The 25,246-nt window shown below is 34.9% G+C and overlaps 2 protein-coding genes across 5 annotated transcripts; one reads left to right on the top strand and one right to left on the bottom strand.

Moving 5' to 3' along the window:
* Positions 1–911: 911 nt before the first annotated feature.
* On the top strand, positions 912–5,564 carry LOC121414953 (acid sphingomyelinase-like phosphodiesterase 3b). Its single transcript, XM_041607999.1, has 6 exons — positions 912–1,330; positions 2,298–2,508; positions 3,151–3,398; positions 3,827–3,990; positions 4,437–4,614; positions 5,044–5,564. Exons 1-6 carry the CDS (start codon positions 1,264–1,266, stop codon positions 5,535–5,537), a joined length of 1,362 nt encoding a protein of 453 aa, XP_041463933.1. The 5' UTR covers positions 912–1,263; the 3' UTR covers positions 5,538–5,564.
* Positions 5,565–13,614: 8,050 nt separating this feature from the next.
* Positions 13,615–25,142, bottom strand: LOC121416173 (hydroxylysine kinase-like). 4 transcript variants are annotated; one of them, XM_041609657.1, is made up of 7 exons: positions 24,998–25,142; positions 22,566–22,832; positions 21,936–22,095; positions 20,979–21,121; positions 18,517–18,570; positions 15,763–15,949; positions 13,615–15,442 (listed from the first exon to the last, which is right to left on the bottom strand). In XM_041609657.1, the coding sequence occupies exons 2-7, from the start codon at positions 22,764–22,766 to the stop codon at positions 15,021–15,023; spliced, it is 1,167 nt and encodes a 388-aa protein (XP_041465591.1). In that variant the 5' UTR covers positions 22,767–22,832; positions 24,998–25,142; the 3' UTR covers positions 13,615–15,020. The 4 variants fall into 4 exon arrangements, with proteins under 4 accessions (XP_041465591.1, XP_041465589.1, XP_041465590.1 ...); XM_041609655.1 differs by having other exon boundaries at positions 22,566–22,783; XM_041609656.1 differs by lacking the exon at positions 24,998–25,142 and adding an exon at positions 24,756–24,880 and having other exon boundaries at positions 22,566–22,783.
* Between the last annotated feature and the right edge of the window lie 104 nt (positions 25,143–25,246).

The following is a 25,246-nucleotide window of genomic DNA, read 5'->3' as shown; positions in this document are numbered from 1 at the left end:
CCAATTGAAAATTCAGTGGGTGTTCAATGGGTTTCAATTAGAATTTTGGTCTGGGTGGTGTACGTTTCAACTCAGTGTGCTTATAAACTTGTGTAGAGAGCTTATATGGCATTAGAAATGAGAGCTGACTGACAGTATGATGTTAGATCAAAATATTTAGTATTCAAGTGGTATCTAAACATTCAATAGGTACGAGAGTTGTATACCAAACGGTGAAGTATAGATCGGGGCCTAATCCCATCTCGTTGGAACGATGTATATGAATGAATAGTAGACAATGGAATCACTTAATGCTGATTGTGCGCTTAATATGTTATGAAATAACCATGTCATATAGGATTTTGGGTGAAAATAAACCAAGACCTTTAGAAAACCAACCATAGTAAATGGTGAATTCACATAGATAATTGTAAGTAACAAGAAAGAGGTTGTGTATTCCACAAACTGTACATAACAGGCTCTCTTGTTTGTGAAAGTTGAGAAGATCATTTCATCATGTTCATCAGGGTAAATAAATAGATGGTGATTGATATGGTACATGACATGTGTAGAAGTGTAATTATTTGAGTCTCCATAACAATAACGTTGAAGCTCTTTTGTGTGTGTATTATTGCAATGAAACAAAAATTTATTTTGTTCAACGATGTTTGGACAAATTTGAATGCCATGTTTCCCTAGACCTTAATGTCAAATGCTTAGGAGCATCTTCATGCAACGAGTCCGAAAAAATGGGTATTTTTACAAGGGTGGTCGTGTCTGTTGTCACAATGATATAGATAACAAATGCAAAAATATATCGCAGTCTAATGGAAACTTCTTAATCTGCGGCTACAACGATTATGATCAGAGTCCATTCCCGGACAATACTTTGATTGGAAAATCCCAAGTTTGTCAATATATCCGATGACGTCATGATTGGGAACGTAGCAAAGGAGATTCAAACATTCCATCACGTTAACAAATATTGTATAAATGCACGGCACAAGACAGACAGAGAGAGAGAGAGAGCAGAAAAGAGAGAAGGAGAGATGCAGGCCAGGGTATTTTATCTTCCTTAACTTTCTGAAGGCTTCACTTATTCCTACATTTTGTTGATCGTAATCACCGATTACCATCGGTCTTGATACACCCGGAATTACCTGTGTGATAAGCGGAATTGAAAAACAAACATATACTTGTCGTGAACTGCATCTATCTCAGACTTCATTGCATGAATAGTTCTACTCATAGGAAGGAAACAGGAAAACTAAACCTCGAAGAAACATGTCCACGAGAGTATTGATTGGTATCTACTGTATATCCATAATCGCTACACTCTCACGGGGAGACGGTAAGTGGTTCACTGTAATCATTAATATGCACTATACCAGATTATAAATATATCGATAAGCAAATTACTGATATGTCTTCATGGGTATGTTAACTTTGTAGACTATAATAATTGGTTCAAAGATGTATTTATTAGAATAATATGTTGTGTTTGTCATAGTGAGTAGAAATCGTTACTTAGTGATTTGTAAATGATTCATAACTTGATATAGATCCAAATGCTGGTGGACTTAACGCCCACCAGATTGATACTAAAATAACAAATTATTTGTGTATCATTACACTCTTTTGGAAAATATCTGTTTAAGCAGATTAAGCAATATACAATCAACATGTTAAAATGAGTAATGAACATTATCATTTACATCATCAATAGTAGTAGCAGCAGCAGCAGCAATATAGTAGGCCTAGTAGTAGTAGTGGTAGAAGTAGTAGAAGTAGCAGTAGTTTTAGTAGTAGCATCAGTAGTGGTAGTTTCAGAAGTAGTAGCAGTAGTAGTATTAGCTGCATCAGTACAGTACAGTCGTCGTCGTCGACGTAGTATAGTTGTAGTAGTAGTAGTAGTAGTAGTAGTAGTAGTAGTAGAAGTAGCAGTAAGAGTACAAGTAGAAGTAATAGAAGAATAAGTAGAAATGTAGTTTAAAAGTAGAAGAGTCTTCATTTAGTAAAGAATCAAAGTAATAATACAAAAAGGGCTTCTACACAAAAGGTAGGTCGTTTTTGTTACATTTCTCCATTGTGTCACACTTTCCAAATTTCCAGGAAAATATCATGGGTGCTTCAGCACTCCCATTGACTTACCATGGTCATGCAATACCCTTACCATTATTTTCATGTTTATCATCATCGTCGTCATCATCATCAGCTTTATTATAGTTTTGCAAAAACTTTGATATATTGATATATATATATATCTTTTTCATTACCATCCATTCTTTCTCTTTTTCTCATACACCTTCTCCATCTAGAAGGGAATTTTCTCCACATCTCTGATGTTCATTATGACCCTCTCTATGGAAATGGCGCGTCTCCGAACTCTTCTTGTAGCGAGGCCGTTGACTCAGCCCAGTACCCTTTAGGAAGTCATCATTGTGACTCCCCCTGGGCTCTGGTAGAGAGTGTTTTCCAGGCCATGGCTAATACCAAGACAAGCGACACAGATTTTGTAGTCTGGACAGGGTAGGTGGCTCACATACTTACCTATCCCCATAATCGGGGGTAGGCTAACAAAGTTCATAAGAAATATAATAGTATGTATATCCCCCCCCCCCCCTCGAAATTTGCATTGCCTCGGTCCTGAAAGTGAAAGGTGTCATTTCGTTATTATACGTTAAGATGCAAGAATGTGCTCATCTTGTAAACAATTGAGGCAGTTATCTTATTCATCTGGCAATTCATGGTTACAGACACTAAGTTAATTATTGAAAGGTGATCTACGTTTCTTGTCACTTTACACACCCCCATCTACAATGTGTTCCAGTAAATATACATGTAGACCGTGTAAAATAATGCTTCTCCCATTGTCCACTATACTGTATAGATAAAGAGTCCTTGCCTCTATGGTGCAACCTATACGCATCAGTCATGTAATTCTGTCTGATTTTGTTAAGCGCCGTTCAATGAATAAAGTATAATCTATGAACATCCTGGGTGCTTATATGCATGAAAAAGATGTTGATCTTACTGAATTTCCCTCAAATTAAATCGATGTCGTTGTATCGATTTACATACCATACAACCCTTACATGAATGTATACTGTATATTTCAAAAATGTTGACATCGAATTCTTTCTGTTTTATTAAACAATAATGCGCCACCAGAGACACACCGGGTGCTGTAGACCTGAGTCTTCTAAATTCTACAAAAGTTCTCAACATCATCCAAAATGTGACCGATGAGATGAGGGAAAGGCTACCTGGTCTGCAAGTCTTCCCATCAATTGGTAACCATGACAACTATCCTCGTCACATTCTTGATCCCGACCCGAATGACTTCCGGGACAGTCTGGCCGATGTTTGGGACCCATGGCTTGCTAATTATCAAGATGCTAATAAAACTTTCAAAGCAGGTTAGTTTGTTTCGTTTTTTCTTTGGCCATTTTGTTGAATATTTTTGTTCAAGATCAGAATAGTAAAGGTGAAAATCATATGCACCATTTTACTGCCTTAGGCCTGCATGTTACGGGAGCTTCAGAGTACGATCTACTTGACCAGATGACATGATATCCCATCATGTCATGTCGAATTAACAGAATTATTATGTCGACATGGCGAGACAATTTATCATGCCAAGTCGACCTATAAAGTTAAATGTCGACAAACACTACAAAGGGATAAGGATTATCGCGTCAAGTTGCATTGTCGCACCATAGAGCTATCCATGGTCGCACTGTCTCTCATCGCCGAATCTTATCATTTGGAATCAGAAATGACATGATTACAAGTAAATAATATAGAACCAGAGTTTGAATTAAAGTGGTTTGTATTGTTTCAACAGGCGGCTACTATGTCACGCCAATCAACAGCAACTTATGGATGATAGTACTTAACACAGCTATGTATTACTTCAAGGATCCACTGACAGAAGGCATTACTGATCCAGCTGGTCAGTTCGACTGGCTTGACCACACACTAGAAGCCGCACAGAACACCAGTAAAAAGGTAAAAAGATTCAACATCTGATCATGATTTGTAAAGACATAACATAAACTTTTTTCAACTTTGGATCACCAAATACGATGAATGTATATAGAGGCCTAAAGAACTCCGGCATTCAAATCTGTAAGAAACACATAATGGTAATATCTGAAGTTGCAAAGCATCCGGTTGGTAACTAAATATTATTTCAACCCGATGCATAAGAATAAAATTGTTATTTATCGTCTGTTGATATGTTAGTCGAGCCAAGTTAGGATTCTTAGGAATTAAATGTTAATGTTACAAATTGCACAGTACATTGCATATTGCTATAGCAGAAAGTATATACATCAACCGTAACGCTATACTCGGAAACGTTAGAACAATTGCAAACATGCTGTTTTCAGATCAGATAAACATTTCGATATTAAAATAATATCTTTGTTTTATAAAATACCTTTTGTATATAGGTATTCATCAGTGCTCACATCTTACCTGGGTCTTTGGAAAGAGAAACGAAAGTGTCTTTTCAAACCAGCTTTAATGTGAGGTATCTAGAAATTATTAGAAAATACAGTGACGTGATCAAAGGGCAGTTTTTTGGCCATCACCATTACGACAGCTTCAGGGTTCTTTACGACGACACGGGTGAGTTCATTCTTTTAACGAGCACAAAAGCTGGAACTATCGTATCTTCTTCCCAAATTTTCTCGGCAATCGAAATGGTTTTGGTGCATGGCCAATTAGTATTGGTTTCTCTCAGTTATCGTATTGTGAGATTTTTTTTTCTTCAAAAATATCAATTTATCATGTTTCGGCAACATTAAACATTTACTATATATGCCCATCATCATCTTCAGTATAATCATCGTCACCTTATCAGCACAATCATCGTCATCATCATCATCACCATCATCATGATCATTATCATCATCGCCACCATCATCATCATCATTAGATCATCACCATGTACCACCACCATGCATAATTGATATCTTTATTCCACTGAATTTATATTTAATTAAGATAACACGAAATCATTCCTTCCCCGATGATGTATGATCTAATACTTCCCAGGTATGCCTATCAACGCTCTCTACGTCCAGACTGCCATTACCCCTCGCCAAACACCGAGTCCTCGATATCCCAGCTTCCGTATGATAACCTACGATCGTGAAACGGGCGACATCATCGACATCGATCAATACTATCTCGACATCAGCACCAACAACCCGACCTGGGCGCTAGAGTACCGCGCCACCGAAGTCTACGATATCGACGATCTTAGCCCCCTATCTCTGCACCAACTTGTTGACAAGTTTCGTGGTGACGGTTCGATCTCGGATGCGACTACGGATTACTTTGCTCGATATTACACTTACAACACGGCTATGGCTCCTGCTGGCGATTGCGATGACGATTGTAAAAGGTTACATATCTGCGCTATTACTGAATTAGATGTCCCTGCTTACGAAAAGTGTCTAGAAGGAAATGGTAATGTTGTCAGAGGAAGTATCCGTAATATTATCATTATGTTCAGTATTAATCTCTTAAAATCTTTGTTGTCATGATCTGTAGATATCACTGATGGTTGTTGAGTGTCAATTGAAAACAAAACAAACGCGCATTTATCTTTTTTTTAACCAAAGCGTGTTGAATCATATCTATTTTTAAGCAACACTCTAAAAATTCAAATATTAAATCAGCATTTGAAAGGTTGGAGGAGTGACCTTTTCCAAATGTTACATCCAACCTTGTATAAAGCTTAATCCAACATTTTAAGTGTTGGATAGAACCGTTTAAAGTGGTAAATGCAACATTTAGAAAATGTTGTCACTCCTCCAACCTTTCAAATAACATTTCTTGTTTTTAGAGTGAATAAAAGCGAAGCAGATAAAAATTGTCAATTCTGAAGAAGAAAAAAAACCTCGTGCACAAAATGGACTTTCATGATTTTTTTTCCATAATAAGCCCATAAATGAATAGAATAAATTCCAATAATCTTTAAACTAGTTTCTATGCATTTCATTGCTCCAATTTATTTTCTCATTTGCTCCTCTAAAGCTGTGCATGGACCAGGTATTTTTTATGGTAATTTAACAAACATGAATTTTTAAGTAACGTATCAAAACATCTTTTCAATGTTTTGGAGGATAAGGGCGTTGTTTCTTTCAAACCATGATATAGAGATGTACGTGATTCCGTGTTTGCAAAGATTTAATTACATCGCATATTCTTTTGTTCGACAAGTCATGTTGTGTATCATATAAGAATATTTACCATTAAAATTATCACCATATTCGTGTTTTTTTTTAATCAAGTTTAAATCAATTGCATATTGGAAATTTGATATGTACATGTAGGTGTACCTGGGTTATTTAATTTAGCTTATTTTTTAATTTTCCCGAACGTACTTAACACATTTTCTTAACAGATGACGAGTATTTGACAAAATCATAGTAATATATGTTTATATATATATATATATATATATATATATATATATATATATATATATATATATAGCTTGTATCCTTGTAGATATCAGGTAACAGAGTATTTAATGTAGAGTATGTCTGCTTGTTATTTAACATAACTTTTGTCTTCTAATGTTATAATATATAGAATAACCATCAAAAATTGCATTCTTGTCATACGAAATTTAACTTACCATCTGACTTTTATGGGTTCCATGGAATGAGAAATCTAATGGTCAAAGGGGTCATACTGTTGACAGGTGCAATCAAATGAAATAGTAGGCAGTGTTTCTTGGACTGGAATATAATACCCCCATTACACCAACGCTACGTCCATGCAGTTCTCGCTACGTCAAAGAAAAATTGCCATGACGCAGTGGGAACTGCTGCAGCGTACTGAGAGCGTAGAGAGAACTGTTATTGACGTGGCAAAGTCTGCATGATCTCCGAAAACAAATTTTCCGCTACGTGGACTTTGAACATGTCCAAAGTCCGCGTAGCGGAAGCGCCGTCTAAACCGAGCGTAGTAATGACGCAGTAAAGACCTACCAACAGCTTCATAGACATAGCGGACACCGAAAGAACCTGGCAACAACTCTGTCCATGTCTACTGTACTGTCACTACGCGGCCACCACGTAAACTCGGTTGGCTCTACGTCCAAATAGACGAAGGTACAGAAAGTCGCGCAATCTGCTGGATGTAGTCGGAACGTAGCGGGAACCGTTTCGACGCAGCATGGACCGGCTCTGCGCGCAGAATGAACTTTGTGGGCACACTACACACGCAGCATAGACGTCACATTAATGTGATGCGGACGTAGCACGCACGTGAAAATTTCACATCTTTCGAGAAATTCAAACAAAGTTGGCGCCACGTCCCAGGGTTTCAAGAACTTCAAGAACGTAGCGGGAACTTCGTCTGGTGTAAAGGGGGTAGAAAAGGGAGTAAGGGCTGTCTTTACGGGGACGTAATTGAGAGGGTATAGATCTTTTTACATAATTATTTAGTCTTTCGTTTAAAATTGATTTTATTTGATACAAGACTTGGTATGAACATGTTTAACTCTTCCCAAATTTGTTACTATATATCTGAATAATATAGTAATATGAGAAATGATTTCTGTTGTTTGCAATGAATACGACATCGTACGTGAATTGTTTACTGAATAAAACTCGCACAATCTTTAAATGGAATATTTTTGCTTTTTTAAACCGTTCTTAAAACCTTGAACATGATGTCGCGTTCATAATACAGCTCCAATGCGTACAAAAAGGGTAATCTTGATTCACAGAGCTGATATTCAGACATTTCTGAAGAAAGGAAAAGAAAAGGCAAAAAAAGAGAACAGAAATGAAGAAAAAGAACAAGGGAAAGAGGGGAGAAGGGAAAAAGAATTAAGAGAGAAAAAATATGAAGATCATGGCACAAAAGAGAACAAGAAGGAAAAATGTATCAGCTGTCATGAAGATCTATAATTGTGATTATATAGTTATGATTATATAAAGTTATTAAAATTCAAACCGTTTTCTCAGTCTTAAGGTCTTCTCTTACCTCTCTCTCAGACTTATTTTCCCCATTCTTTCATCCCCTTTCCTCAGACTGTTCCCTCTCAATCTCTCTCACACACAAACATCCTCTAATATATATTCTGTTTTCGCTTTATTTCACCAAAATAAGTTGAAGACTTGTTTTGGACAAGATATTTTTTTTCAACTTAAAACTAAGAATCCGACTTGATTGGTCAGTGGAAATAAATAATGGCTATAGGTTACTAAATAATTTGGCTTCATGAGGGGGGGGGATGTCATAAAAGCTATTTCATATTTTGCAATTAAATCTATTTACAAAGAGAAGACTAGATGTTCTGATAGAAACGACAAACTAAGAGTCAGCAAGTCAACACATCAGTGATCTAAAACTAGATGATGAGTTGCTTTAACAAATAATTAAGCAAGTCAACTTTGTCTCTTTTAATGACTTAAATGCACATACTTTTATTTCCCTATAATTACCATAAGCCAGATTTCATGCCATATATCCAAAAGAATCGAAAAACTTTTTTTTCCTTTTAAATGAAATACAGCATTTAATTTTAATATAAAAAATTAGGATATGTAACAAGTCATAATAGGAAGCCTTAATTCTTTATGCTTTGAAAGCATGAATAAAACTTTGGTTAAAGTTCAATAATTGTATATAATATTACATGCAATTGAGTGGTATATCAAATACAGGCTTCTAGCTCTATTTGTCGTTCTCAATTCCCATAAACCTGATTGTTACCATGGGCGGAAACCCCAGGGGGTACACGTTCCCCCTACCCAAAATAGTGGGGGGTGATAACCTTTTTTTTTTTTGCTTGTTAAATTTTTCAGCCCTTGGTCCCCCGTAACTTTGGGGAGAGATTTCCGCCCTTGATTGTTACACTTGCAGTTGTAATGCTTTTTTTTTGTTTTTTACCTTTAATTGTTTCTGATAATTCTCCTGTTTATGTACACATTTTTATGGCAAATTAAAAAAATAAACTTGAACCTGAACATTGCATTCATCAATATGAATATTGTACGAGTTGAAAATGAATGCAAAATGAAAGCAATATACCCGATGTATCACAAAATAAATTTCAGTGTGAAAACACTTTTTTGTGCAAAAACTGATAATACATATGAAGAAAGATTTGAATATTAGAGTTAAATATCAACAAAATTGCACTCTTTTCTTTTTCTTCATTGGTACAGATAATGTAAAATACATAGGACAGGTATTCAAGCAGACAAACATCTGAAAGGATAATCAATAAAGGGTTTAAATGTAATATTGAAAAAAAGTGGCTTGTATGTGTAATAATGCAAATTATTAGAGTATTATCTAACACTCCAATCTTAAAGAAGTGTGATGACCAATAAATATTTTCTTCATTCATTCTTCTTTTACACAGAAATAAGTTAACATTTGAGGATGTAAGAAACATCTATTTAATGTTTTTATATTTGTTTTAAAATGCCACTTGAACACTTATCTTATAAATATATCAGTTACATATCTGAAACTTAAAAAAAAAGCATTTACTCAAGGATCATATACACTAAGGGTGACCATAATTGATGCAGAAACAATGAAATGAGAGCAAATTGAGCAAAAACTTTTATGTAAGAGTTTACCAGAACACAAAAAGTGATTACTAGGTATCTGCATAGGGGCTATTCCACGGTTACTCACGTTACATTTGGAGACACCTTGACTCATACTTGGAGCTGTAACTCCATTATTATTGATAGGAACTAAACATCTCCTTATCACAACAAAGTACACAGTCTGACTATCCTTTGTATAAAAACAAAACTTGAGAAATTTTATTATGCTCCTGGTAAATCTTTGAAATGTGTCGGTTACTCACGTTACATGATTTGGACATGCACAAAATGAAAAGTCGACATAAGTGAAAAGTCTCCTCATACAAGGCTTTTATGAAAGATGATTATATCCATTTCAAAGAAGTATATTAGGGAGACAAACTTAAATAATATATATAATGTATATAATTAAAAAATATATATATATAATGTATATAATTAAAAAAATAAAGAACACATGGTTTTTACTTGGGGTGCAGATAATATGGTTACTCACGTTACGGTTACTCACGTTATATTTTGTCCATGTATGGTTAACAACACACAAGTCATTAAAAATTCAATGTGTGTAAAACTCACTGCTAGGAACATCAAAAAGAGATTTTATACCAAAAATTGTAACAATTGGAGCTTTATTGGGAAGTAGGAGGGAAAAGTATGATTTCGCTTACTAATTATGCATAAATTAGCATAATCGCTTAATACCAATTTGCATGAAATAAATTACTGTATAGTATTGTAGATTATGTCCAAGACAACCTGCGCGCAAATTTTCGGCGTGATCGTGCGGCCAATGGCCGAGATCTCAAGGGGGCCTGGGAGGCCCCCGGGCCATATCAACTCCCAAAATACCCGGCCTAGATAGGGTTACAGGTATAAAGGGCATTCAATGTGTTGTTCGAACACTCTTTAAAGTTTGGTTAATCGAAACCAAGTCTTACTAATGCACTCTCGCATTGTGAATACTTCTACTAATATTCAATTTTTTGTGTGATTGTACGACCACTGATATTTTGATGAACAAAGAGTCACATCAAAGAGGTGTACCCTCATTTTGCTTTTAATTAATCAAAAATAACTTCACAACTCACCATGAGACTTAAAATTTGACATCCCACAGAAAATGTTACCTCACTGAATAATTTTTACTGGTTACTGACATTACATGATGGTTACTCAAGTTACAAAGTTACTCACGTTTCAGTTTTTCTTCATCTTTTTTATTAAAAAATTGTACTTTTTAATGATTTAGATAGTCATCACTGTGTCAAAGATTGTTTGAAGGAAGAAAATTTAAAATCCCACCAATCAACTGTGAAGAATATTTCTCTCAGAAAACAAAGTCCGTTTTTTCGGTTACTCACGTTACATCACCTGAGCAGGTTGCAATCAGGGTGACCAGACGTCCCGTATTTCCCGGGATTGTCCCGCAATTTGCTCCTGTGTCCCGGCGTCCCGACAAACCCTTCCCGGGACGCCTATTTGTCCTGTATTTCAGAATATTGAAAAGTGACGAATTTTCATTAAATAACCAACAGCTGACGAAGCAGGGACAGCAATTAAATCGATAACTGTAAACTTTTGCAAGTTCTGCGGTGATTTCTTGCTAACTTTACAACCTTACAACCTTGCTAACATTACAAACGAACTGGCCTCCTACCTGTGTGTGGCAGGCTACTAGCTAGGTATGTAGGATCGAAGCAAATTCTCAATGGTGAAAACAATCTCACATGATAAACAGTTTTTCCACCAAAATATTCACAAAATCGGCGGAAATTCTTATTATTATACTATGGATTCTCAGATTAATGATTTGGAGATGTAATCGGAGGAACAAGTTATTGACTTTTTATAGATCTAGTTGTTTCAGCTTTCGTTTTTGAGTCTTGGTGTGCAAGATGCCGCGATGTTTCATCTAATTTTTAAGTTTGACAATATGTTTCACTTTGAAATTTTACTCATTTCTAAAACATTTTATTTCTTAAATTTTAAAAATACATTAAAAAAACACCAAATAAAATTATGATTTTTATTAGATGATTGGATTTTTTTTGTTTACTTGAATTTTGAACTTTTCCCTTTTTCTTTCTTTTATATATACCCTATCCTTTCTGCTTGCCCTTTTTTGTTCCATCTATCTTTATTTCCAATACCATACTTTATCCGTATTATTAATTTTGTGTGTGTATTTGAGTTTTGTCAGACGTGTATCAATCAGATATGATTATTTACGTCTTGGACCGACCTTTAACGTCACCATCCGAAAGACGTGACCAGGGCTCGAACCTCGACCCTCTACATCAATTTGTAACTTCCCCACAGCTTGGATTACAGGCGCACGCCACAACGCCCAGTTGTAATTATCTGTGTTATTATTTGAATATTTTTTGTGTCTTTATTACCTTGTGAATACATGGCAATTCGGCCTAGCCGCGATGTCTTGATTTTTATTAATAAACCATTTATCTATCAATATCCTACTATTCTTTCCAAGACATTTTCTTTTCTCTCTCTCTCTGTTCATTTTTCTTTCTTTCTCTTGCTTTCCTTATCAAATATCCTTTATTTCCTTCATTCTTTCTTTCCTTATAATTACCTTGGCTTCCTTCTCTCTTCGTCTCCTCTCTATATTCTTTGTTTCTTTTCGTCCTTTCTCTCCTTCCATTATTTTCTTTTTTCGTTCTCCCCTCCCTTCATTCTTCCCTTCCACTCTTTATTCCTTTTTTAAAATTCTTTCCCTTCTTCTTTCTTTTGTTTCTTTCTTTCCCTTCCTTCCAGTTTTCTTCTTTATTTCTTTCAAAGAATGAAGGAAACATGTTTATTTTCTTCATTATTTCTTTCCCCTTTAATTCTCTCCTTTTTGTCTTTCAGACATTTATACAGCTTTCCTTCCATTCTTTTTCTTTCTTTCTATATTCATTTCAAAGAATGACGGAAACCTTTTTTAATCTCTTTTATTATTTCTTTCATCCTTCTTTATTCTAACTTTCTGTTATTTTTTCTGTTTTCCTTTATTTTCTTTCCTTCTCAATCATCTCTTTTCTCTCTCTCCTTCATTTTTTCGTTCACTTTCCCTTCCAATTCTTTATATTTTTTCACTTCACACAACACTTTGTGTGGGCTTCTTTGTTGATCTTCGTTTGTCAATTGTCCTGATATCATTTTGTGAAATTCGGTCATCCTGGTTGCAATAATCATTTTTGAATGAGTACTACAAATTCACTTGAAAAGCTGTTGTGTATTTTAAGTAATTTGACTCTTCTAAACTTCAGAAATATATAAAGGGGTATGTTGTTGCAATAACAAAATGGTAATAAGGTGTATTTCATTTTTCACTATTTTTCTTGTATTTTGGTACAGAATGTAAGACACAACTTTTGACCATTTTTTTTTTTACAAAGTATACGTATGAAAATAAACTTTTTATTTATTGTTCCTTAAACTGTCATGTATGAAGAACTTAAAATATTAAAAATTCAAGAAAATATTGAATTTGAATTTTTAAGCTCATGTCCACCAACCTGTGGAATTGCCCATAACTTGGTTCAGTGAAACAAAAAGGTGAAATTATAGTACTGATCAATGTTAGAAGATTTTAACTACAAAAATATATTTTTGGTCACACTTACTGTTTGGCAATAAATTTGAACAACTTGCCAGAAAAGATGTGATCCCTATTTGCATTAGCATCTATATGATGATTCCTGAGAACATACATTGTCATATGCATACCAGTTCATACATAGTTTGTGTAATGTTTCATGAAGTAAATAGTCAGCAATTTTCATTGACGAAAATCCTTGAATCTGATTGGCTAAAGGCAAGTGTATCAGTGAAAATCAATGGCTAATTGCTCAATGACACCACACTTTCCAGATTTTGTTACCCTAGTGGATTAGTGGCTTTAACAGAGCTGCCAACCTGAACAAGAACATATCAGTATTTTCAAGGCTGAAAATCAGTATTTTGGTGAGGAAATTAGTATTTTCACAGGAATACTATAGGAAAACGCAAATACTGAAACTTAAGAAATCAGTATTTTGGATGAAACCATCAGTATTCTTCTCTTTTTTCAGTACTTAATATGGAAAATCAGTACTACTTGGCAGCTTTGCTTTAACACATCCCCATCTAATCATTTCCCACTGACCTGTAATAAAGACAAACTGGATACCTCATTGCCTATGAATTGTGAAGCATTAAGGGTGCCACGTTACCGCACCCAAAACCTTTAAACATTCTCCATCCGTCTGTGAATAAACTCCCATAAAATCACCTAGCATCACCTACACTGTACTATTTTTCATGGAAAATTATAGAATTTTGAACACGTGATTGCATAGTCAAGGCTTTGGACCAAGAATTTACAATAAATCAATCAATATCAGCACAAACTGGTTTGAACAGGTTTGGGATGATTTTGCCACCAGAGTGCTCAAAAGAGCCCTGTGAAATAATCTTGTAGACCCAAATTAGTTGTGAAAAGTAGCCTCCATAAATATCAGGGTTATATACAAAGCACCTGAATTTGGATGTCTTCATTGACTTAATTACCCAATGTTTACACAAAATAACATTAGAAAATAAACGATATTATACAGCAGGTGACTTCAATTTTGACCTTCTAAAGCACACGTCAAACGACAATACTCGGTTATTTTCAAATACATTCCTTTCTTATAACTTCAGACCTCTTACTACCAAACCTACAAGAGTGAGAACAAGGTCATGTACGTGCATTGATAATAGATATACAAATGAATTCCTAAACCTAATTTATTCTGGCTACAATACACCAATTACCATTTTCCCATAATTTTATTACAGATTACACAGTCCAATGTTTCGCATTCTACCGCAGCAGAACAAAATTCAATACCGAAACACAATCTTAAAGTCGATGCAATAAAGGAAGAGTTAAAGGTCTGTTGATTTTACTGATGTTATGTTATTGAATAACAGAAGCATATGATTATTTTTTAAATACTTTATAGACATAACATGTAATAAACATTCATTATCACAGACTATTCAAGCGAAAGAGATATTACCTGAGAAACCTTGGATAATGGAAGGAATTTGGTAATAGAAAGGCGACATAAGTTCTTGTGCAATAGCTCCAACCATAATGAAAATAATCATAGAAGAACAAATTGAAAAGTATTGACATACAGTTGTTCAAAAAATTATTGCCCCCTTATCATTCAGTTGTGAAAAAATATTATGCAAAAAGATTAAATGAAATTTGTAATAATATCAAGCAAACTCAATTCAATTTAGTTTCATAACCATTTCTGCTTTTGAAATAGACTGCTAGTCCTGAAAGAAAAAAAATCATTTGAAGTGGATAACAAGAAAGTTATTACATTCTGCAGACAATTCAGAGTTTTGGTAGGCTAAAAGAAAAGCTTGGCTCATTATGTTTCAAATCTTGAAAGCAGACTAAATATTCCACATGGTATACACATCATTCTTTTCCATATGAAGCAGTTTTCTAAGTAGACCTGCACAAGTTTCCAAATCCTTCATGATGTATTCATTTAACGGATCTCTCTGCTTCGCTTCCAGACTGAGCATGATGCGCTGTGCATACCTCACTAACACCAGGTAATACAGCAAATTTTTCTCAGTGATGGGTATATTTTTCTTCGAGAGGTACCCTTCAAGGAAATGCCTAGGAGCAGACATCCCGTGGGTCACAACAAGTTCTGACAATGCCACGGCAATGTCAAAGATGAGACAGGAGTACTCGACTTCACCAAAGTCGATGATTCCAGACACAATGAACTTCTTAGAAGACTGTTTAGGGATGGGTTCCTTTGAGATGATTATGTTATCATCATTAAAGTCTCCATGAATGATCCCTTCAACATAAAAACAGAAAATTACATGACATTATAAATTGGTCTAATTCTCTTCAAGGCAAACACACTCTGTATGATATAAAGGATCAGAAAAATTGATGTTGCACTGTACTTTTCAGCATTATTTCTTATAAGGGTAAAGATGTTTTAAAGCTACAAATCCCATCAAATATTTTGTTTCTTTCAATTTGGCTTGACCCTTGCCAAGTCTTGTAAATAGTTTGACTCAAATTATCACTCATAATGGAATTTCAGCAACACCATGATCTGTCTTTAAGTCTACATTTGTAGACTACTACACTTTAGGTAGCATTACTAACCTTTCTTGAAAAGATGACGAATGGGTTCAACATGTTCCTCATAGAGATCAATAGTTTTTGTTATAGCATCTTTCAGCAAAGTATCGTCCACTAGATCCAGTAGATGTCTTTGACCACTCACTTTCTCAAGTGACCACTCTCCACTACAGAAGGTAGTTGGTTTCTTATGGTTGTAATCTTGAAATTCCTGTTACAGTAAGAATATAAGGCAAATTGCTGTATGAATGTTTACTGTCCAATTGTGCAATTACAGGTGAATCTCGCTATGTTGAATCTCTTTCATAGTACTGATATATCACACAAATCTGTTTAAATTACCAGAAACAAAATTTGGACTTTAAAACAGGACCTAAACATGCATGTTTAATTTGTTAAATTGAGACAATTATTTGACTTATAATACGCAAAACTGATCAGACTGTTGTGATGCTAGTATGTAAATCCAAGGATCACAGGTTTAAAGACAAATGCCAGTAGTTGCAGTAAACACTGATTTCATGAGAAAGACTGTAAAACAAGGCTTAATTGTCAGTATATCATCGAGGATCTAGATCTGGTATAGTTACATAAACTGAACTTTGTGGAATCTTGAAATCTACGCTGAAAAATGTTCACACTGAAGATCACCAACACAGATAGGCACACGTGGGATAGTGTATTATTATTGCTGGAATAAAGACCCGACGGAAATGACCGAATCCGCGCTTATTTTGCTTATTTCTCAGCAATTACACAATTTCTTCCAGAATCCTTTGGCACATATTTTTTATTCATACAAGCAGACACTCGGGTGGTCATTATATTAGATTCTGTAAAAAGTCATTTTGAGATCGTTACCAAAACTGGAATTTATCTTTAAGTTTAGGTGTTTTTTCCATACACCCTTTGTTTTTCCTTTCACTCCCCAAATTTATTCAACCCCAGTATGCTCCCTTGTGTGCTATGCCTATCTGAACTACATTATCAACATGAAAGCGGCGTTGATTTTCTGATTTCATGATGTATGTACTCTATTGACAAACAACTGAAATGTATCATCTGTTACCTTATTCAAAACGAAACTAAAAGCTTTCCTTTCTCAAGAGTTTCAATAAATAAGTCATTTTTTTTTATATTTGTGGAGACAGTAGTAGGCCTACGTTTCCCCCTTTCCGGTAATTATAACTGAATTGTATTATTTGTGTACTTATCTTGTTACAATTTCACCTTTAAAGGAGAATGAAACCATTGGAACAAGATAGCTTGTGTGAAAACAGAAAAATCAAAGAAACAGATCAACAGAAGTTTGAGAAAAATCAGACAAATAATGAGAAAGTTAAGAGCATTTGAATATTGTGATCACTAATGCTATGGAGATAGCAAATTGGCAATGCGACAAAGATGTGTGATGTCACTTGTGAACAACTCTCCCCATTACTTAAGTATATATTTCACTTAAATTGCATCTTTTATCACATCTATCCATAGATCATGTGTTCATTCTACAAGAGGGCATGTAATACATATTTTTTTAGAATACATCCTTGGTTAACTATGGATAGAGTGTTTGTATCATCATAAGAAAAAGCAAAAAGAGACATTTTGAGGGGATTTTATAGTCTGTCAAAAGGGAAAGTTGTTCATCAGTGACATCACACATCCTTGTCGCATTGCCAATGGGAGGATCTCCATAGCATTAGTGATTACAATATTCAAATGCTCATAACTTTCTCATTATTTGTCCGATTTTTCTCAAACTTTCTTTATTCTTATTCTTTGATTTTTCTGTTTCTACACAAGCTATTTGTTCCAAAGGTTTCATTCCCCTTTAAGGTTGCAATGCGCAGTTGAGTATATACATGTACGTATAGAAATTGCATATTATAAATGTACAACAATTATTATTATTAATACTAATCGCTCTCAGCATGGGAATCTGCACATTCAGCCTATTAATAGGATGGGGGGGGGGGGGGCAAGATGGCCCCCACACAATGCTTTGGCCAATATTTCCAGAACACAAAAAGAAAGCCCTGAAAAAAATTGTGATGCCACGTGACTTTTTACGAGACAATGTCATGGCAAAATCGGTTCATTTCATACTTTGCATACAAAGTTTATAGGAGACGAAATTCAAAAAGGGTGATTATTTCTAATTCTAATTGGTCTGCTTTAAATAATTTAGGATTCAATTTATCTTTCAATGGCCTGTCATGATTTGTATTAATCTAAAAAAATTAAAAAACAAAGAAATACATAACATTAAAAAAGAAAAAAAAGAAAACGTCTGGAAACATTAAGAAAAGAGTTGGCGTTGGCAATTTTACTTTGTCAGAAACTAAGATAACAAAGACGACAACTGGAAGAAAAAAAGAAAATTTTCATCTGAAGTGAATAGGGTTTAATGGTAATACGTGCAATTAATATTTCCATAAATTTGCATATCAATAATATTAATAAATCAAAAACTAAAATTTAACAAATTAGGAATAAATAATTGAACACACATACAATATGAATATATATGAATTATAGATAGGCCTTAGTGACTGGATAAATACAAAATACAACATGGATGGATGGAAGGATGGATGGATGGGAAGGTAGATAGATAGAAGGGTAGATAGAAAGGTAGATGGATGGATGGATAGACAGACAGACAGACAGATAGATAGATAGATAGATAGATAGATACTGTAGATAGATAGATAGATAGATCGATCTACAGATATAGTTCAAGAAAGAAATCAATAACATGGAATGGTTTAGTAGTACCTTTACCAACCTTTGAAGATTTCGATCTTCATTACAAAATCCATCAAGGGAGGCCTGATTGAAAATAATACAAGTCAAAACGAAAATCAGGTTATAACTTAAGTGTGTTCATTATTAAGCATTTAGAAAAAAATTGAGAAACATACATATACACATAAACTCCTCAAAAAAGGTTTGGAAATCTGACTTTGATCGATTATCCCTCCTCGGTTTTAGTTAATTTAGTTTTAGTGAATATTAATGTGCAATTGATACCAATGAATAGATCATTTAATTCTCTTTAAAATGATACCCTACATGATATGATTGTGGTTCACATGGAGGTGCAGTGCCTTAAAATGTGGGGCACGGTCAAAATTCATAACAAACAAACATGCATGGGTATTTCAAACCACAACCATGTTATCTCACATAACCATCACTATATAAACCACAACAAAACATAAACAAGTGGATACCTCTAGCGGTCTCACCTGCATCACGCGATTATAGCAGCAGTGCTGACTTTGAAAACTACTATAAAATAATTATTTACAAAAGACACCATTCATATAATGATACAATACTATAATGTCAATTGACATTCGACCTTGGTCAAGTGACCTAAAACTTGTCAGTGATACTTGATTACCCCTATATCCACATTTTATACACTATATCTATAAACTTTGAAAGTTGTGACAGCAATCTAATAATTACCTCTAAAATGGCCAAGGTTCAAAGACCAAATGACCTTTGACTTTGGTCATGTGACCTGAAACTCGCACACATGTTCAGTGACACTTGATGACTCTTATGACCAAGTTTTATGAACTAGACCAATATACTTACAGAGTTATGATGGTAATTAACAAATACCTCCAAAATGGCCAATGTTCATTGACCTTTGACCTTGGTCATGTGACCTGAAACTCGCACAAGATGTTCAGTAATACTTGGTTTCTATTATGTCCACGTTTTATGACCTAGACCAAAATACTTTCAAAGATATGATGCTAATTTAACATATACCCCATTATGGCCACAGTTAATTGACCTTTGACCTTAGTCATGTGACCTGAAATAATCATGGGATGTTTAGTGATACTTAATTACTCTTATGTCAAAGTTTTATGAATCAGATCCATAAACTTTCAAAGTTATGATGGTAATACAACAGATACCCCCAATTTGGCCAAAGTTCATTGACCCTAAATGACCTTTGACTTTAATCATGTGATCTGAAACTTGCACAGGATGTTCAATGATACTTGATTACTATTATGTCCAAGTTTCATGAATCAGATCCATAAACTTTTAAAGTTATGATGGTAATTCAACAGATACCCCCAATTTGGCCAAAGTTCATTGACCCTAAATGACCTTTGACCTTGGTCATGTGACATGAAACTCATACAGGATATTCAGTGATACTTGATTTACTTTATGTCCAAGTTTCATGAACTAGGTCCATATATTTTCTAAGTTATGATGACATTTCAAAAACTTAACCTTAGGTTAAGATTTTGATGTTGATTCCCTCAACATGGTCTATGTTCATTGACCCTAAATGACCTTTGACCTTGGTCACGTGACATGAAACTCAGGCAGGATGTTTAGTAATACTTGATTAACCTTATGGCCAAGTTTCATGAACTAGGTCCATATATTTTCTAAGTTATGCTGCTTTTTTTTTAAACTTAACCTTCGGTTAAGATTTGGTGTTGACGCCGGCGCCGCTGTCAAAAAAGCGGCGCCTATAGTCTCACTCTGCTTTGCAGGTGAGACAAAATGAAGCAGGGGCTTGATTTGAATGGATTTTCATCTCTGAGACACAGACAAAAGAATCATGTTCTTTATTGACCCTTCATGACTATTTCTGCTTGTTTTGCAGCTTTTCAATTCAGACCTCATCTGAGTCATCTCACACTTTTGAATCTTGCTCTTTTTGTGATGGCATGATCATAACAAGCATGGTATCATTTTAAAGAGAATCAAATGTTATTTTGAATGATTTCAAATATGCAATGTCTAAAATTGGTAGTTTTGGGAGAAATTAATGGCCAAACTCAGATTTCCACACCAATTTCTGTTAATTTTCCTCTTGACTATTTACTTCATTTGCATCTAAAATCAATTTATCATGATTCTTTTCATCAAACTACTTAAATTCACCCAAGATAATTGAGATATGTAGGGATAAACAACATCATACATGTATAGGTTAGAAACTTAGAATGCACAAAAGAACCAAATTACAGCAACATCATCATTACTGACAGTTTGATTAGTTACATTACTACTAGTATCACATTGTATTAATATTGCATGGTAAGATGGCATTTGGGGTGCCCTTTATCATAAATGCACGATGACAGCTTTATATAATTAAAATAAATCAATAAAAAAGGCATTGAGAGCAGTGCGTTCCAAACGTACATGATGCCATTAAAGTTTGTTGATATTTGATAATTCCACTATACCTCTAAAATCTTGTGCAGGTGAGCAAGTTTTTTGCCAATATCTACTAAGATCTCATCTGGAATAGTGTTCAATGACCCAAGAGGATGACCAGGCAAGAATGACAAAAGAGTTACCATATACACACCATGTTTTCCAACGAAACCTGAAAATATCCAAGTAGATCTAGATTTATACCACGGTCACATTTACATACGGCAAGTCGACAACATCCGTTTTATTCATTTTTGCTAAAACCACCTATATGTAGCTGGTCCAAACAAATGTTAAAATTGCTGTTTTCGACTCACCGTAGAGCAAATGTGACCAAAATATTATGCATCATATATAATACCAAATTCATGTACAATCAATAGAAGGTTTGTAGTACTTGTTACAATGGCAGTAATTACGTTGAGGCTTAGACAAAGATTGGCAAATAATCTTTGATTTGACAGGCACATTCTTTTAGAATAGGTTGCTCTTACATTTATTTAAATCCTATTGGATACTTATACCTTTGATAAAGGTGATGCAAAAATATTGAAATGAGAGCAAGTTGAATAAAAACATTCAACATTTGTCAACAGACTAACAGAATGCACCAGCCAACTCACAATCGTGTTACCATTTTAACTTCATCATAAACTGAAAATGGTAACAAGAACATGATTAGCTGGCATATTCATATATGTTGATTGTTTAGTTAAAATAATAATTTTTATTCAAACGCTTTGTTTTCTCTTTCAAAAGGGAGAATTACAGAGTTATCAAAGAGGGTGCACTGGCATCCTGTTCTCCAGAGATGCTGTAGTCAAGCGTCGGTCAAACCTTAGCCACTACGAGCCCAATGTCCATCATCGGTCTATTGATGGAGGGGATACTGCAGAGACAGACAGTCTCATCGGAGCATATCCCTGACAGAAATAGACAAATTTGTCGGTCTATGTCCAGTGTAAAATTGAATAGAATCATCTTACCCTTTCCGTCATTACAAGAGATAGCCTCAAGATGCACAAGTTTGCCATGCATATTACGGACTGGACGAGGGCAGCAAAACTCTTTATTGGACAGGAATGCCATGGTGTTGACTGCCAACTCCACCCTGTTTCCATCTGCAGAGTCTTTGGAGTTGTACAACTACATGTATGTAAGGAAATGAGTTGGTAGATTAGTACAACTTGTATTTGTCAACCAATATTAAGCATCAACTGTTGGCCTTAAAAATAATAATAATAGTTCAAAGATCTTTGGCATTCTATTCCAGGTAATGTTGTTTTGATGACATAAAGAAGTACACTTAGGCCTACAATTTTTAAAAAGGGTCAAGAAGATACTTTAATAATAAAAATATGAAGTGATTTAAATGACAGTTCTATGAAGTTTTTTACTTGCGTTGTGAAAAATAATCATAGGGGAATGCAAGACTTTTTTTTTCCTGTGACAGAAGTTCAGAGAATACATGTACAGTTAACATAAAAGGATAAAAAAACATATAGGGGTAAATTGTGACAGTCGTGATAAAATTTGCATTAATAATTCCATATATGTATGTTATGTAAGACATATTAAAATGGGTTTTTGAAAGAAAAAGCGGTTCCAAGAAATACCTTTAGAATAAACTGATCACATCTCTCATCCTCACTGCCACCTATATCGATGGGACTTTCTAATCTGATGTAGAAATTTTGGTCTGCAAAACTTTTCAGTTCTTCTAATTTTGAAGCTTGGATATTATAAAGCTTGGTAAGGAGTTTGTCAGCTCCATGCAGGTCCAAGAAAGGTCTATTAATGAGTTCAGATCCTTCCATAATCAAGTCTTCTCAGGCTGTAGCATAAGGAATTAAAAGTGTAACAACATAGCTATTAAAGCGTATCTGAAATGAAACAGTGATAAATATACTTTATATGGTTCTGAATCTTTTATCTTTTAAACCCGCTCAGGCCTAAAATTTCCTAATTTTTAAAATGATGATGATGATGATGATAAAGAAGATAATGATGATGATGATGATAAATGATGATGATGGTAATCATGAAAATAAGGAATGATTGGGTCTAAAATCTAATAAAATTCTAGTAAACTATCATGAATGCAAGTGAGTAAAACTAATTACATGTATTAGGGAAATGTGGGATGACTAAAGAAGTCGGCCCTACAGGAAACGATACGGATCAGAGTCCTACCGTAATTAAGTAATAAATGAAATCTGCCCAATTTTCAATTATTAAGCTACGTGTAAGAGTCTTGAGGCTACCAAATGAAAACTCTCTTTATCTCCTTGCCTCATGCCCTGTATTCTTGGCAGTGGCTTATCAAGGGAGGGGGCAAATGCCCTGGGGGCCACTTTCAGGGGGTGCAAAAAAAGGAAAGGGGGCACAAATAAAGAAAAGGAAAACAAAATATGAACAGAAAAGGCAAACTTAAGGAATAAAGGCACAGAAAAGGAATTCCAATGAAGGTAATTAATACCCAAATCCAATGATATTACAATGGTAATACAGTTTCCAACTCATTTAGAAAAATTAGTGCATTTTTAGCCCAAGGATGAATATTCGTGCCAACTTTTTATTTGTGATATAGATCTACTTCATTTCTTTTAAAAGAATTCCAATAAACAGTTCTTAAAATATTCATATTTCAAATGCATAGCACAACTTTTCATCTCTATTGCGGGTTAGAATTTTGATACTTTACTCTTTATTAATTCTTACAAACAGTTCAATTTTTTTTTCTGTTTTTTGTTTTTGTTTACTTCCATAAAAAATCATAGATAAAATACATGAAACTCAAGAAAATATTTACAATGGAGAATAGCCCATTTTAGCGATATTTACAAAATATCAGTTCTTCCATGGGGTCCTAATTAAACAAAAATAACTCAAAAAGATGTAAGATTGAAAATTAAACAAAGCATATAACACAAAACATTAATTAAATTAGTATTGAACAAAAATAAGATAAACAAGCATAAGCGATGTTGTGTCTCACCCAATTGTGAAAATGACCAGAAATATCATGATTTGCAAGGGCACGCAACACAATTGAGAATTGTAAAAGAAAAATGTCCCCATAACAAGGACAATCTCAATTTATCAAGACACGATTTGTCTTGGTCAGTAGAGGTGCAAGGCAAATATGGGAGACTCTCCAAATTGGAGACTTGCTTTGCAAGAGAAAACAAAAAAAAAACATCAACAATTTTTTTCCACCCAAAATTTTGTCTCACTGAGGTCAGAAGCCCATTTGTTTTCTGTGTGGATGACAATGAAAATCCTTATCAAAACAAGAGTAGGTGATGGTGAATTTTTAAAGTAGAGAGTGAATAGGGTTAATTTTTCATGAGGAATCTGCTTATCACATTTTTATTCGCCTCCAAGGTAATCCTTTTGCAGCAAATGTAAATAAAGGAAATTGGTCTCCTAACCTGGAGTCCTGTTTCTGAAATAGGATACCCAAATTCTTTACAAAAGTCTCTGATATTGGAGATAATCTCTCTCTCTCATGGGAGACAGTCATGAAAGTCTCCCATATTGGCTGAGCTGTGAGCCTCTACTGTGTTGATTTATGACTATGAGGATATCCTTGTTTTCTGGGACAATCCCAATTTTTGGACTGGTGCCTTAATTGGCTCTAGCCTCTAGTTCAACTCTAAGTCTAGTCTAACGACATTAGATCATGACCAAAGCCAAAGGCAAAAATTACAGACAAATCCAAGGATGATGACCCTATGCCTGGCCCAGCCGCCCTGGCTCCGATATCTTTTCAACCTCCATCCTCATGATCCTCTTCCCCTCACCTCAGGCTCAGTTTCATGCCTCTCTCAACAACTCAACTCTCAAAGTCAGCAAGACAAGCATGACAACTCAGAGTCAGGCAAGTAAAAGTCCAGTCCCAGCTAGGCCAGGGTCAGGAGCTCCGGCCCGCCTTAGGCTTAGCCTTAGCCGAGGCTTAGGCGGGCCGGAGCTCCCTGCCCTGCCCTGCCCTAGGACTCGCGGTGCAGATTTCCTCTTCTCAATTATTCTCTTGTTTAAAATTCACCTTGACGTTCGGCAACATCGTCTGGAAAGGCTGATGAGAAGCTTCACAATTCCAACCAACTAAGACGGACAACTGCGGTAATATCCGCACCAAGGCTAGAAGAAGTACACACCGGAAACGTTCCATACAACTACTAGTACTACATGTTCAAGATAGTAATACAGCTACAGCTACAGCTAGCTACAGCTGACCATCAGCGATCGATCGCGAGCGAGCGAGCGCAGGCCTATATACTGCACTGTATACAGT

This window comes from Lytechinus variegatus, chromosome 5, assembly GCF_018143015.1.
Source record: "Lytechinus variegatus isolate NC3 chromosome 5, Lvar_3.0, whole genome shotgun sequence".
In the NCBI taxonomy this organism is placed as follows: Eukaryota; Metazoa; Echinodermata; class Echinoidea; order Temnopleuroida; family Toxopneustidae; genus Lytechinus; species Lytechinus variegatus.
Note: the sequence above shows the minus strand (reverse complement) of the source record. Positions and strands in the feature narration are given on the sequence as shown.

Excerpts from the sequence above, each read along its gene's own strand:
- LOC121416173 (XM_041609657.1), bottom strand. The coding sequence starts at position 22,766 with ATGGAAGGATCTGAACTCATTAATAGACCTTTCTTGGACCTGCATGGA. Across the intron at positions 18,571-20,978 it reads ACCTGCACAAGATTTTAGAG|GCCTCCCTTGATGGATTTTG; the intron begins GTATAGTGGAAT and ends ATTTTCAATCAG. Across the intron at positions 15,950-18,516 it reads ATCTTCAAAGGTTGGTAAAG|GAATTTCAAGATTACAACCA; the intron begins GTACTACTAAAC and ends TTACTGTAACAG.
- LOC121414953 (XM_041607999.1), top strand. The coding sequence starts at position 1,264 with ATGTCCACGAGAGTATTGATTGGTATCTACTGTATATCCATAATCGCT. Across the intron at positions 2,509-3,150 it reads GATTTTGTAGTCTGGACAGG|AGACACACCGGGTGCTGTAG; the intron begins GTAGGTGGCTCA and ends ATGCGCCACCAG. Across the intron at positions 3,399-3,826 it reads TAATAAAACTTTCAAAGCAG|GCGGCTACTATGTCACGCCA; the intron begins GTTAGTTTGTTT and ends TTGTTTCAACAG.